This window comes from Solanum dulcamara, chromosome 7 (genome assembly GCF_947179165.1).
Source record: "Solanum dulcamara chromosome 7, daSolDulc1.2, whole genome shotgun sequence".
NCBI lineage: Eukaryota > Viridiplantae > Streptophyta > Magnoliopsida > Solanales > Solanaceae > Solanum > Solanum dulcamara.
Window position 1 is genome coordinate 11,611,416 of NC_077243.1, and position 16,605 is coordinate 11,628,020.

Sequence of the window (16,605 nt, forward strand, 5' to 3'; positions counted from 1 at the left end):
AAATTTTTTGTACTCCCACCATTTTGTTATTTGTTCTCATCACACAGTAGTGTACCTTTCTGCCTGCACTGTACCATCTTGAATTGTTACAGTTTGGGCATTTGAGAAGGATTATCTTTTTGCTTTTGAAAAACATTTCATAAACAAGGCGAAAATTAGAACGGTAACCCAAACATGGGACTCCAATAAACATAAAGTAAAAGACAGATAAAAGTAGACCTTATTTATGCTATTACTGGTCTAGGATCATTGTCTTGATTTCTTGAACTGACGAAATGCAACTACATACAGAAGTATTAAACGCAGAAAATGGAATTAAAAAGCAACCATAGACTGGACTACAAACATCACATAAAAGTTTCAGTTTTCAGCACAATCCCTTTTTATTCACAAATGGAACTCTTAGTAATCTTCTGGTGCCAAGGGCTGATGAGTAGTGGGGCGTGGAACGGTTTCATGCTGTATGATCCCATACTCGTAGATAAATCCAGCCAGGGCTGCACCCACAAAAGGGCCCAACCAGTAGATCCAGTGGTTCCTCCACCTCCAGCCAACTAGAGCAGGCCCAAATGCTCTTGCTGGGTTCATGGATGCCCCCTCAAAAGGCCCTCCTACAAGGGTGTTTGCCCCCACAATGAATGCAATGGCAAGAGGGGCAATGGTTGCCAGGCTTCCCCTCCTTGGATCAATGGCAGTTGCATACACTGTGTACATTAGTCCAAATGTCATCACTATCTCCATCACAAGTGCATTCCAATCGCCAACCCCTGCTGCAACTGCGAATCCCCGTGGCCGCTGCAGGCACCAACACAACACAACAATTACACCTCAATCTCAAACAGAACAGAGGTAAAAATGTTAAAACACCAAGCAGAAGGGGGAAAAACAAGTTTTTTGTTATTACCAAGCCATCAGTAGCAAGCCTCAACAAGAGAGAGGCTACAACAGAACCAAAAAGCTGAGCAACCCAATAATAGACAGCACGAACAACAGATATCCTGCCCCCCACAAGTGAACCAAAGGTAACAGCTGGGTTGATATGTCCTCCAGAAACGTTCAGGCTAGAGGCTACAGCTGCAAAGAAGGATAACGCATGCGCCAACGCTATCACTATCAGTCTTGATGCTCCTAACCCCGTATCCGGATATAACTTATCTGCACAAACAAATATCCATAGTGAAACAACATCTGTGATAGTCCCAAGACACTGATCCAGTAACCAAAAGTGAGTAAAAAATCTTGAAAAACCAACATCAAAATCGAATAAAAACATACAAAAGAGAAAGAAAAGCTGTTCGCATGCATGCATGCAAGTGCACTTTTATTTACTTTTACTTAATTATATGTGCAAGATGCCTTACCAATAGCAAGAACAGAGCCTTCACCGGCGAAAACGAAGATTAAAGTGGAGAGAAGCTCAGACAAGGTGGCTCGCATAGAATCAGGATGGGTGGCTTCATCCGCCCTCCCAAAAGCATATCTCCTTGCTGGCATAGCCATAATTATAATTACTTGGCTGTCAGAATCAATATTGAGCACCTTTAGTACCACTGATCAAATCTGTAAATCAAGATTCTTAATCTGATGAAACTTCCTTGAAATACCTATTATATTAGTAAATGAAGTCACACAAGAAATGAAGAAGATAAAGATGAAAGATAGATAAATGAGGCTTAACCAAGAAGGAGATGGTGTTATAGAAAAATGAAGTGGACACTTGGGGTGAAAGTTTGCATGAAATTTGACACGTACTACATAGGTGTCTGTTTCAAATCCAATTAAACACCGTTTTATTCTTACACCTAACCTCATCACAAAGACTTAGTTCAAAGTCCATCCATACTAGTAGTAGAATTAAATGAAAACCATGTTCGAATTTTTTTTCTATTTTATTTCTTTTCTATTATATCAGCTAAAACTCAATCCCATCTTCATCCACAATTTGCAACAAATTCAAGAAAAAAAGTTTGGGCTTTATTCTAAACTTTATCGTCATCCACTTTGCTTGCAGCCAAAATCAATTGGCCCCACCTTGTTTCTTGGCTACTACTACATGCCATTATGTACAAAATGGGGAATACTTCCAAGTTTTATTTTACAACTGATCCTGAGGTATCTCAGGTTACTCTTTAAGTTGATTACTCTTTTCTTTTTTCTTTTAATCAGAAGATTATATTAGGAGTATCATTTTCTGGATGTATCCTTTGAGAGAATCCGAACAGTAATTTTTTTTCCCGGAATTTACTGGCAATTACTACTGTTTTGTAGTGATCCAAGTTAAAGTTGGCAATACGAATCTTTACTGGTTATATCGTTTCATTGAAGTTTATCTGAATCCATTACTTAGATAGGAATAATCCCATTGAGTGATCATTTTGAGTTGATTAGTTATATGTTTGTTGTGAACTAACTACCCCTTTCTGCTCTAATTGAACTTGGGACACTCACACCTCCTAAATCTTGGTATGGAATTTAATCAAATTAATGACTAAAAAAAAAGATGAAAATGAAAAACTGTACTATATGCTACTCCTTCAAAAGGGTGTTTTCATCAAGTAAAAGATGAATAATGGAAAAAAAAATCAATATCTACAAAGAATTAACTTGCAGAATGAGAATGATATCATAAAACTAAGTTTACTATGCTCTTGAGCTAAAAGCCTCTTCCTAAATTTCTATCTTTCTTGATTACATGTTAGGAAAAAGCCTCTCTACCCTTATAAGGTAAGGTGTGTGCACATTCTATATTCTCCGGATCCCACCTGTTGGGATTATATTATAGTAAGGGTAGGATATGTGTATACTTTACCCTTTTCATACTCCATCGGGTTTAAGATATGCGTACATTCTCTCTCCATCGGGTTTGAAATATGCGTACATTCTCCAGACAGCCCAGTGAGATTATACTGGATATGTTGATTATCCAGACTCACTAGCCCCCTATATGTTGTTGCGTGATTACAGCTTAGGAGGGAAAGTTCAAGTCTTCAACTAAGAGACTGATACAACTTCCACATCAGTAACTAAATTATTTTGTTCAACCTCAATCTCTTCAATTCTTCTCAAGACTTCACTCATCTTAGGCCTTTTTTCTGGAACCTCATCTGTACACTGCAAAGCCAATTCAGTAAGTTTCAACATTTCATCATACCCTTCTTTTTGTGCAAGTATTTCCATATCCAAAATGTCGGTTGACCAATCATTATTCACCACTGTCCTTACCCACTCTGACAAATCATCATCAACATAACTAGTAACCCCATTTTCTGGTGAAAACAATTCACCTGGTACTTTTCCAGTGATCACTTCCAACAGAAGAATACCAAAGCAATAGATGTCAGCTTTTCTTGTTAGCTTTTTCCCTTGACAGAATTCTGGAGATTTTCCTACTGCTAGTTTTCTTGAGGATTCTTTAGTTGGTAGCAAAGGAAAGAATCCATAATCTGTCAGCTTGGAATGGTAGTTCTTGTTTTGAGGGTCTTGATGGATTAGAACATTTTTTGATCTGATGTTCCCATGTGGAACCTTATGTGATGGTAAGCACTGGTGCAAGAAATTTAGACCCTTTGCTACATCCTTTATGATGGATATTCTTGCTTTCCAGTTTAGTGGTTGTCTCCCAATTCCTCTGTTTTCTGAAATCAAGAATCATAAGTTTTTACAAGGTTGAATATGAAGATTTCAACAGTTGAATCTTAAGGGGTAAAAAGAAGGGAAAATGGTAAAATATATTCCTTTATTACTACGACAACAACATATTCAATTTAATCTCATAAAGTGGGGTCGGGTAGAGTGTATTTCACAGTAGCACTATAGAGAAGGGAAAGGCCACCTCAAAAGTCATTTCAGCATTCATAGTTTAGGATCAGAATGAATATGAATGACCTCAAAATATAGCACCAGACGTCTTAGTAATGAAAAGGATATGAACGATCTTAAAGTATAAATGAGACAATTAAGATATTTCGTGTAGGAGGGGTTAAATTTGGACATTTTCCCAAAAGTAAAAGAAAGTTAATGAACCAACCATGTAAGAGCTCAAACAAGTCTCCCTGGGGAACATATTCGTAAACAATGAGCTTCTCCTCCTTGGAATAGTAGAAGGACATCATCTCCACAAGGTTTTCATGTCTCAATTTCCCAAGCAACTGCATCTGTTGGATGAATTCCTTCTTGCTTAAAGAATTCATTTCTTTGAGTCTCTTTACAGCAACAACAGAACCAGATTCCAGGATTGCTTTATATGTTGTGCTTAGCTTTCCTTTTCCCAAAACTTCAGCTGATGCCCTTAACAAGTCATCCATGTCAAAGACTGACATATCCTTTTCAAAGAATATTAAGTCCAATGCTTTTTCTGGATCTTCCGTACTCTCTGACCAATAACTTCTCTTTTTCACATTCTCTATTGAAATACTTCCTGCCAAAAGGGAAATTGAAAATGTTAAAAGAGGAAATAATAACAATATGAAGTTATGAACTACTCTATCACATGTCATCCTCCTTCTGCCTTAGCAATATGTCAAAATTGAAAAAAGAAAAGAAAATTGAATTAGCTAATCTAATTCTATGTTTTATGGCCACAAATGTATCCGAAACAGTCTCTCTACCCCAGGAGTAAGGTCTGCGTACACCCATCCTCCTCAGATCTCACTTGTGGGACTGTACTAGTATGTTATTGTTGTTGTATAGCCACAATTCAGGGCCGAGAGACTAGATCTCATCTTATTGAGCTAGAAATGGTTGACTTCGATGTCATAATTCTTCCCATCACGAATTAACCTTCTTTAGCACCTCTGAAGCCGCCCCATTCTGGAGCCAACTAGTTCTGAATGACCTTTTTGCGGTCACAATCATCTTTAGCGCCTCTGGAGCCATCTATTTCTGAATGACCTTCTTTTCACAATTAACATAACTTTTCCCCAGAATAACTGGCACTAGCTAGGATAAAATAGATACTATAAAAATATTACCTTGCTTGTCTTCTTCTTGTGTTTCCTTTCTTTTAGATCTTCTGAAGTAACAGAACAAAATGAACATGATTGAAAGAAGGACAAGTACTGCTGCTACTGCTGCTATTAAAGCAATACTCCATACTTTAAGGCCATTCCTTTTCTTTTCACTTGGTGCTTTGGGTGGACTTGCAGGTGCTATTGAACAAGGTATTCCTAGAACTTCACCACACAAATTCGCATTATTCCCAAAACAACTCTTGGAAAATCTCTTCAGGACAGGAGTTTCAGGGATAGGTCCTTCGAGTTTATTCGAAGACACATTGAAAGCAATCAAAGTCTGTTGATCAAATGGTGGAATTGAACCTTCAAGATCATTCCCCTGGAGCTCCAAATCTGTTAGTTTCTTTAACTCAATGTAACCAAAAGGAATTGAACCCGAAAATCGATTATCTGAAAGAAACACAAATTCCAGGTAGATTAGTCCTGTGAGGTTGGGAACAGGACCATACAATAAATTGTTCCTAAAGCTGATTTTTGTCAAGTAAGTTATGTGCTCCAAGAACGTTGATGGAAGAGAGCCAGTTAACTGAATTCCTTCTAAAACCAGTTCATTTACATGACCATCAAAACAAGAAATTCCAGCCCATTTACTCTGGTTGTTGTAACAAGGTGGCCCTGTCCAATGTGAATGTAAATCAAGAACACTTGATTTTACACCATCTCTAAGCTGCAACAAAGCATCTCTTTCATTTGGATAAAAGTCATCGTTCTCATATGACTCCACCGCCAGAAACAACGCGAAAAATAGGATCGTTAAAGGAGCTAGCCTTTTCATTTCTGGTCGTGGTAACCTTTACTTTGAGGACTAATAGATAAGTTATAATTGAGAATTTACCAGTTGTATGTAGTAGGTGAAGTGAAATTGAACATTGGGGTATAATTAAAGTATTCAAACAATGTCAAACACCTCAAAAAGTTGTAATTTTTTTTTATAGTGATCTCCATTACAGAGTTTTTTTGTTTTTTTTGTATAATATGTGTGTGGGAGTATTATTTTAGACAGCTTTGACGTAAAGCTGCTAAAAGATTCCCAAATAAAGACGTGAAAGCGGACACAACAAAGAATATGATTATTATGTGGATTAATATTAAACAAGCCAAGTACAGACATGATATTTGTCAAAGTTTTTATTGTTGTTTCCAGTTGGTGGGAATAGTAAGGATGTTTGGGTTGAGGAGTTGAACTATACATGACAATTGGTGTTTTTTTCGACATCTAAAATATTTTTCTGCGACTTTCATATCTCAATTATTACTCTTTGGTAGTAAAACACATCTCGATGCTAAGTTTGTCTACAAAGATGTGTGTTTTAACACAAATGGAGTGGTAATTTAGGTAGGTAAAGATAACAATGAATAATTGAGTTTATGAAACTCACGAAAAGATAATAGTTTAAGTGTGGTTTGACGTTTTCTTTTATAAAGATGATGTCGGATGAGTTTGTGCGTACTTCAATTATTTCACTTGGGTCTTGTCATCTTTAATGATAGCTCTGTCTATTTCACTTGAAATCTCATGGTATCTGGTCAGTTTGCACACGCCTCAATTATTCCATCAGATTCTTGCTACCTCAATGAATAAAGGTAATTTTCACCAAAATTCAAGATGATACGAAGAAATTACTTATTATTATTTCTATCTCTACTAAAGTTTGAACTTGAAATCTCCATATACTTCATTGATGATTAGGCAATATGATTGGGTTCATAATTGGTGGTTGTTGACAAAAACTATAAAAAAAACTTAGGGGGGTCCTAATCATATACATTTATTGGATAGAAGTTTTTCTTGATAGGTATTATATTATACTACTATATTATAATATTGTTCTTATGATAATACATTGGGGATGATGTTGATTTCAATGAGAGTGATTAGAGTTGGCACCATTGTAACAAAATATTGTTGAAATTTGAAAATTTTCCTTCCTATTTTTGACATTTTGTGTGCGCAATTGAGACTTTGCAGTGTCAATGGAATTAATCATATATATACTTTATTTAAGGGAAATTAGTCAAATGATACCATTACCAAATAAGTTCATTTTTTTCCTTATGTGGCTGGCAACTAAGAAGTTTGTACTAATATTCTTATTTTGAGGGTCTAGACTAGAGTACCATAGACACAATTTTCCTTTGAAAAAAGTGGCTACGTGTTATAAAATAACTAAGTTGACAATATTATAACAGAAAAGAAAGTAAGAGAATATGGAGAGAAAACAGAAAAGAAAGGAAAGTAGCGTGTATATGTATTCTGTGTGTTTTTTTAGCAATTCACAATGGCCAAGAATGGTCATATTTATAGTTATACAAAAGAAGGCAAGTTGAGCAACTTGCAAAGTGGTGTGTCCACACAAATAATGGACAATCCACTACTTAACACTCCCCCTTGGATGTCCACATGTAAAGAAAAATGCTAGTAAAAAATATATATATACATAGTTATCCTGAACATCCATTGATGTTGTGCCTCATTAAAAACCTTACTAAAAAAAATCAGTGGGAAAAAGCCTAGTAAAGGAAAAAGAGTACACACATCTGGTAATACGCCTTGAATGCTGCCTCATTAAAAACCTTGTTAGGAAAACCCAGTGGGACAAAACCTAGACTAAGGGAAAAAGAGTGCAGCGCGTATTATACTCCCCCTGATGAAGACATCATTTAATATCTCGAAGATGACGCATTCCAATTTTGTATCTCATTTTCTCAAAGGTTGAAGTTGGCAATACCTTGGTAAACATATCTGCTAAATTGTCACTTGAACGAATTTGTTGGACATCTATTTCACCCTTCTTTTGAAGATCATGAGTGAAAAAGAATTTTGGTGAAATATGTTTTATTCTGTCTCCTTTGATGTATCCTCCCTTCAGTTGAGCTATACATGCAGCATTGTCTTCATACAATATTGTTGGAGCGTCTTTTGTCAAAGAAAGGCCACATGTTTCTTGAATGTGTTGAGTTATTGATCTTAACCAAACACATTCTCGACTTGCTTCATGAATGGCTATTATCTCTGCATGATTTGAAGAAGTGGCAACCATAGTTTGCTTTGTTGAACGCCATGATATAGCTGTACCACCACATGTAAATAAATAGCCTGTTTGCGATCGACCCTTATGGGGATCAGACAAATATCCCGCATCTGCGTAACCAATCAATTGTGACGGGGATTCATTCGAGTAAAACAAACCCATATCAATGGTCCCTCGAAAGTATCTGAATATATGCTTAATTCCATTCAGTGTCTTCGCGTTGGGGAAGAACTAAATCTTGCTAACAAGTTTACTGCGAAGGCTATATCTGGTCTAGAATTGTTGGCAAGATACATTAATGCACCAATTGCACTAAGGTATGGTATTTCAGCACCAACAAGCTCTTCATCATTTTCATGAGGTCGAAATGGATCTTTATTAATATCAAGAGATCTCACAACCATTGGGGTACTCAGTGGGTGTGCTTTATCCATGTAAAATCTCCTTAAAATATTTTCTGTATATGTTGATTGATGGACAAATATCCCATTTGAAAAATATTCAATTTGTAGACCAAGACAAAATTTTGTCTTTCCGAGGTCTTTCATTTCGAACTCCTTTTTAAGACATTTTACTGCCTTTGAAAGTTTTTCAGGAGTTCCGATAATATTCAAATCATCAACATACACTGCTATTATAACAAATTCAGATCCAGACCTTTTCATAAAGACACAAGAGCAAATTGGATCATTTTTATATCCCTCTTTTAGCAAGTATTCGCTAAGACGATTGTACCACATTCGCCCTGATTGTTTCAGCCCATATAAAGATTTTTGAAGTTTTATTGAACAAGTTTCCCGGGAATCTTTATATATTTCAGGCATTTTAAATCCTTCAGGAATTTTCATAAAGATATCGTTATCTAGAGAACCATATAAATAGGCTGTAACGACATCCATCAGATGCATGCCAAGTTTTTCATAAACTGCCAGATTTATAAGATACCTAAAAGTGATTGCATCCACCACAGGAGAATATGTTTCCATATAATCAATGCCGGGTCTTTGCGAAAATCCTTGTGCCACAAGTCGTGCTTTATATCTTACAACTTCATTTTTCTCATTTCTTTTCCGCACAAAGACCCATTTGTACCCCACTGGTTTTATACCTTCAGGTGTTCGGACTATCGGTCCGAAAACTTCGCGTTTTTCAAGCGAAGCTAATTCAACTTCAATTGTATCTTTCCATTTTGGCCAATCATTCCTCTGTCTACATTCATCGACAGATTTTGGTTCAAGATCCTTATTTTGTTGCATTATTTCCATAGCAATATTATAAGCAAAACTATTGTCGACAATTACATTATTTCGGTTCCATATATTTCCTGATGAGACATAATTTATTGAAATTTCTTTATCATTTTCAGACGCCTTAACCTCTTCCAAGGTTTCATCAATTGTTATGTCTCCTTGCTCATCTTGAGCAGGTTCTTTCATATCATGACCATTGGTCTACCACGAAAAATCCTCGAAAAAGAAAAGGAGCAAATAATCAATATGGTCATGATATGAAAGAACCTGCTCAAGATGAGCAAGGAGACATAACAATTGATGAAACCTTGGAAGAGGTTAAGGCGTCTGAAAATGATAAAGAAATTTCAATAAATTATGTCTCATCAGGAAATATATGGAACCGAAATAATGTAATTGTCGACAATAGTTTTGCTTATAATATTGCTATGGAAATAATGCAACAAAATAAGGATCTTGAACCAAAATCTGTCGATGAATGTAGACAGAGGAATGATTGGCCAAAATGGAAAGATACAATTGAAGTTGAATTAGCTTCGCTTGAAAAACGCGAAGTTTTCGGACCGATAGTCCGAACACCTGAAGGTATAAAACCAGTGGGGTACAAATGGGTCTTTGTGCGGAAAAGAAATGAGAAAAATGAAGTTGTAAGATATAAAGCACGACTTGTGGCACAAGGATTTTCGCAAAGACCCGGCATTGATTATATGGAAACATATTCTCCTGTGGTGGATGCAATCACTTTTAGGTATCTTATAAATCTGGCAGTTTATGAAAAACTTGGCATGCATCTGATGGATGTCGTTACAGCCTATTTATATGGTTCTCTAGATAACGATATCTTTATGAAAATTCCTGAAGGATTTAAAATGCCTGAAATATATAAAGATTCCCGGGAAACTTGTTCAATAAAACTTCAAAAATCTTTATATGGGCTGAAACAATCAGGGCGAATGTGGTACAATCGTCTTAGCGAATACTTGCTAAAAGAGGGATATAAAAATGATCCAATTTGCTCTTGTGTCTTTATGAAAAGGTCTGGATCTGAATTTGTTATAATAGCAGTGTATGTTGATGATTTGAATATTATCGGAACTCCTGAAAAACTTTCAAAGGCAGTAAAATGTCTTAAAAAGGAGTTCGAAATGAAAGACCTCGGAAAGACAAAATTTTGTCTTGGTCTACAAATTGAATATTTTTCAAATGGGATATTTGTCCATCAATCAACATATACAGAAAATATTTTAAGGAGATTTTACATGGATAAAGCACACCCACTGAGTACCCCAATGGTTGTGAGATCTCTTGATATTAATAAAGATCCATTTCGACCTCATGAAAATGATGAAGAGCTTGTTGGTGCTGAAATACCATACCTTAGTGCAATTGGTGCATTAATGTATCTTGCCAACAATTCTAGACCAGATATAGCCTTCACAGTAAACTTGTTAGCAAGATTTAGTTCTTCCCCAACGCGAAGACACTGGAATGGAATTAAGCATATATTCAGATACTTTCGAGGGACCATTGATATGGGTTTGTTTTACTCGAATGAATCCCCGTCACAATTGATTGGTTACGCAGATGCGGGATATTTGTCTGATCCCCATAAGGGTCGATCGCAAACAGGCTATTTATTTACATGTGGTGGTACAGCTATATCATGGCGTTCAACAAAGCAAACTATGGTTGCCACTTCTTCAAATCATGCAGAGATAATAGCCATTCATGAAGCAAGTCGAGAATGTGTTTGGTTAAGATCAATAACTCAACACATTCAAGAAACATGTGGCCTTTCTTTGACAAAAGACGCTCCAACAATATTGTATGAAGACAATGCTGCATGTATAGCTCAACTGAAGGGAGGATACATCAAAGGAGACAGAATAAAACATATTTCACCAAAATTCTTTTTCACTCATGATCTTCAAAAGAAGGGTGAAATAGATGTCCAACAAATTCGTTCAAGTGACAATTTAGCAGATATGTTTACCAAGGTATTGCCAACTTCAACCTTTGAGAAAATGAGATACAAAATTGGAATGCGTCATCTTCGAGATATTAAATGATGTCTTCATCAGGGGGAGTATAATACGCGCTGCACTCTTTTTCCCTTAGTCTAGGTTTTGTCCCACTGGGTTTTCCTAACAAGGTTTTTAATGAGGCAGCATTCAAGGCGTATTACCAGATGTGTGTACTCTTTTTCCTTTACTAGGCTTTTTCCCACTGATTTTTTTTAGTAAGGTTTTTAATGAGGCACAACATCAATGGATGTTCAGGATAACTATGTATATATATATTTTTTACTAGCATTTTTCTTTACATGTGGACATCCAAGGGGGAGTGTTAAGTAGTGGATTGTCCATTATTTGTGTGGACACACCACTTTGCAAGTTGCTCAACTTGCCTTCTTTTGTATAACTATAAATATGACCATTCTTGGCCATTGTGAATTGCTAAAAAAACACACAGAATACATATACACGCTACTTTCCTTTCTTTTCTGTTTTCTCTCCATATTCTCTTACTTTCTTTTCTGTTATAATATTGTCAACTTAGTTATTTTATAACAGCTATATATTATTTGATTAGCAAAATTTCATATTATTGTGTTTTTTGGGGGGTGGGGGGTGGGGTGGGGTGGGGGGAGGTATCAATGGTGTTCAAGTTAATTTGTATATATTAATTATTTCATTAGACATCTGTTACTTTTTATCAATACGAATACGATAAATTTACCTATTAACCCAATTGTCTTAATAGGTATTAGTATGTTTCATTTATTGCTAGGCACATTGTTGGTATATTTTCGTGATTAAATTTTTATATCACAGGAAACTCGACAACATTTAGAAGTTAGAATTAATATATCAAGCCGTTTTAAATTATGACATTTTTGTTATGAACTAACTTGTTTAACGATCAGTTAAATAAATTAAGAAATTAGATTCTCATTCTTATAATAATTCATAGTAATCTCCAAAGTTTTTTTGATATATCATCAGAACCATTTTATTCATAATAAGATCAATTTGTTTACTAATATGAAAGCAGATGTTACTATAAATATTGCGGTAACTATTTTTTCCATTCTTAATTAAAGATTTTGGATTGAAGCTTTAACCTCTAAAAATAAGACCGTTTTAATAAAAAATGTTTTACCCTCAAAATTTGAATTTTCAATAAAAATTCAAATTAATCAAACTTAATGAGATGTCATTGACCTTCCAAGATACAGAAAGCAGCCTAGAAGGGGAAAAAATGGATATTCTTGAAAGAAGTAAAATAACCAGCTTATTTCAATATACTATTCCTTTAATTAAGAAAAGTTGCTTGAAGACTTTGGAATGCTAATTCAAAGCTTCTTAAATAATGTTACTATAATTCAGAAATGAATTTCTTTCAGGTTGTATTTGATATAAAGAAGAATATTCTTAAAAATAAATTATATTATTTATAATATTTAATAAGTAAATAAAAATTATTAACAAAAATACTACTATATATAATTGTCATTATAGTAGAGATCGAGGTTGTCATGATTCAAGATTATTTCTAGACGTGACATGGTGAATAAAATTTCGAGAGACTAATCGAACCACTTGACATAGCATGACATTAAGATGATCAACATAACTGATAATAAAGAGATAAGCGGAATATAAATCTCAAAAGTGATATAGCATAATAGGAAAATCATATATAGCTCAACATAGGCAAAAATATTAATGCCTGAAATAACCTCTAAACATAAATGAGTTGATAGGACATGTCCCTAGGTAACTCTAAAATCTAAAAACTGAAGAATAGTCTGAAATGAACTAAAGAACTCATAAGTGGCATGTCCTCAAACCATGAGGACACACCAAAATAGTGTAAGCTGACAGGATTCAATACTAACTGTAGCCCGAAGGATGTGCGTCATAACCTATATTATGAGACAATATAAATAAAAGTATGCGGTCAAGTACTATGTAATGTACTGAGTATAAGGAAAGATGCATGAATATAACATGAAAGCATGATAAGTCTGAAAACATGATAATGCATGATTAAGTAAAACATATTGAAATCTAATAAACTGAGTTCATAAAATATAATGCAAGGTCAATGCAATATTCTGAAAATAATCATAAACTGTTGTGGAGATACAGTTAACCGACATAAATCATGTGAGTTATAACATGAAGTTCAATGTCTACTCCCACACCAAAAAAAGAGTGTTCCACTTGCCAAGGTAAGGACCTTTATCATAAGCCTAGGTGGATCCACTAGCTAGAGTCAAGCCTTAACTGACGGGTGACTGACTAACGAATCAAGCCTCAACTAACGGGCGATCCTTTACACTCCTATGGTGGCACGTAGTTCTGGGACAAGGGAATTGCTTCTAAAGAACTTCACATCTATTAATGGGTGAACCTTCATCCCGAAGTTTACTCGGTGCTAAGTAAACTCCTAACGGAAATCATGCATAATCATATCATATTCATAAACTTTGAAGTAGTAAGAATCTAGTAATATCAAATCAATCATAACTTCATATCATAAGAATAACAACAACAATCCAGTGAAATTCCACAGCGTGAGGTCTGGGGAGGGTAGAGTGTACGTAGACCTTACTCCTACCAAGGTAGGACGGCTGTTTCCTGGAGACCCTCGGCTCAATTAAAGCATAAAAAGCATAAAAAGCATAAAAAAATGTCATGATACTCTTTTCATAGTAAAACCACACTTCAATAGAAAGTGGCTAAATCATGATAATATTTCATAATGCGAATACTTCAATCAGAAGCAACCTAATTTTGTAAAATCATATTGACACTTTATTTGAAAACATCCTTAAATCACAATCTCTTCAATTCATAATGCATGCATAATCTCAAAGATTGATTTCATAATCAAAATACTAATATGGCATGGGCTCATGTAGAAATCATTGAAAACATTGAATCAAGATCAAATCATGCATAATAAGATCAATAATGACATGTAAAGTTGAAATCAATTGAACCCACGGAAATATCATGAAAATTCTAGAATTGGGTGAGAATCATAAGAGAAAATTTGAGTTTTTTTGGGACTCAATGGGTAAAAAGAAACATATTGATGAATTTTCCACATTCCTTGATCAAAGCCCTAATAAAAAATGGAGAAGGAGACTTGGAACTTGAGATCTTGTTCTTGCCTTGGGAGAGAAACTTGAGAGAGAGAAAATTTATTTTGAGGTGGGAGTTGAGAAAATGAGGGATTAAGTTGATAAGAACCCCTAAATCCCACCTTAAACACCCCCAAAACGATATAGTGTAAGAGTTAAAAGAGCGGGCAAAGAATGAAATATCCCTGAGAAATAACTATCGAACATACTTTACGGGCCCATCTATGGACTGTACTTCCTTATACATACCGTGAATCCCATCCATAGAAAGCCACTGAAAATTTTCCAAGTTCCAGAACTTGAATCACGAAAATAATGTACAACTCGTATATTCTTTTGCGGCTCGAACTATCCACTCGTAGATTTCATTTACTGAAAATCCCAACTCTCTAAAGATTGAACAACGAACCTCATCTACGATTGTATTTTTTTTTACGATTCGTAGATACCTCAATACAGATATTGAAAAACTACACTTTTTCAAGTCCAACTCTACGAGACCCAACTACAATTCGCGGTTCCTTTCACGAGCCGTACTGTTGGCTCGTACATTGAGACCTGAGGTTCTAAAATTTTTAAGTTTCTTTCCATGATCAGTTAAACCAATTACAAGCCGTAAAGTCTCCTCGTAATCACCAAATCTAATTTATGAAATCTCAAGTGTCAATCATGACTGATTTTCGTGAACCGTAATTATTTTTACGATCAGTACTTTAGACTTATAAATGCCAAAAATTTTCAGACTTCATCAATTTTCTATAACATTCCTGATTCAACTGAGTTATGCACTTTCGAGGTGTTACATAGGAAATAAGGAGTTGCGTTGAGTAGGGAGATGTTAAGGAAGAGGGAGAGCACCTACTTCCTTAAATACTTACGATATCATTACAAAAACTACTCATGATACGCTCTTAGATAATTTCAAGGGATATTGGAGAAGTTATACGTAATAATAGAGGTGATTGGACTTTGACTTTCATGAAGGATATTCCAAATAGTATTAATACTTGACAAAATTATTAGCTTTTATATAGAGACAACATTGCAAAGGATAATAACTTGATGCCTTTGAAAATCTTCACAGACACAATTAAAGTAATACTTTGGTCAAATACATACATAGCCTCTTTAACTTGTTCCTACGTATCATTTTGTCACTCCAACTTAATCTTGATTCATTTTAACTCTCCAACATCATTTCAAATTTACTATTTAAACACAAAATGATATCTTAACAAATTAATAAAATTATTCTCCTTTTAAAATGCATGAGGGATCCTTTTTAACGTTTATATTCAATATTTTTATCGTAAACAACATTCTCTTCTATTTATTTTCTCTATCTTTTCTTCAACCCCATTTTTTTCTTCATCTACTTTCCTTATCCATTTATTTTCTTCATCTACTCTACTTATTCATTTATTTTCTTCATCTACCTCATTTTCTATTTATTTTTTTCTATCCTAAAAATAATATTCTTTTTATTTTTATTTATATCATTCATTTTGTCTATTTAAAATTTAATTATATTCTACGTTATAAAGGACTAAATAAAATGTTCAAATAATAAGTAAAGAGCTAGATTGATGAGAATGATATCATATTATAATTTAGAATTATAATTATCCGAATGGTGTCAAATATAAATTTAAAATATAGATATATTCATAGTAATATAAACCTGATAATATTAACTTATGTCACTAATCGATTTCAATAATAAATTTTGTAACCAATTGAATATAGCTAATTAATATATATTCTTATATTGATTAAATATGATAAATTATTAATACAATTAATATAAATGCCAAGCAAATTCAGATAACTTGAAGAAAACAAAACACGTGGAGTAATTTAATTGAATATTTTTTTTTACCTTTTTAATGTTATCTAACACGCGATGAAAACTTATATTGAATAAAAATTTTATGTTTAAATGATACATAAAAATTAGAGTTAAAAAGTTAAAATGAAACAAGATTTGAGTTGAAGTCTCAAAATGAAATTTTGAGGCATGTTAGAGGGGTTGTATATGTGTTTGATGTAATACTTGTATTAATAATGACCATGATATTTTATGGTTCATTCAATAATTTGTGAATGCAAATTATTGATAGAATAATTGGAGACTCCAAAACTTTCACATGCCTATA

The 16,605-nt window shown here is 34.4% G+C and overlaps 1 protein-coding gene across 3 annotated transcripts; it reads right to left on the reverse strand.

Moving 5' to 3' along the window:
- Positions 1–2: 2 nt before the first annotated feature.
- Positions 3–5,871, reverse strand: LOC129895162 (probable aquaporin TIP3-2). 3 transcript variants are annotated; one of them, XM_055970827.1, is made up of 4 exons: positions 4,028–4,053; positions 1,362–1,516; positions 905–1,155; positions 3–795 (listed from the first exon to the last, which is right to left on the reverse strand). In XM_055970827.1, exons 2-4 carry the CDS (start codon positions 1,498–1,500, stop codon positions 403–405), a joined length of 783 nt encoding a protein of 260 aa, XP_055826802.1. In that variant the 5' UTR covers positions 1,501–1,516; positions 4,028–4,053; the 3' UTR covers positions 3–402. The 3 variants fall into 3 exon arrangements, with proteins under 3 accessions (XP_055826802.1, XP_055826801.1, XP_055826800.1); XM_055970826.1 differs by lacking the exons at positions 3–795; positions 905–1,155 and adding an exon at positions 4,971–5,871 and having other exon boundaries at positions 1,431–1,516; positions 4,028–4,417; XM_055970825.1 differs by lacking the exons at positions 3–795; positions 905–1,155; positions 1,362–1,516 and adding exons at positions 2,605–3,635; positions 4,971–5,871 and having other exon boundaries at positions 4,028–4,417.
- Between the last annotated feature and the right edge of the window lie 10,734 nt (positions 5,872–16,605).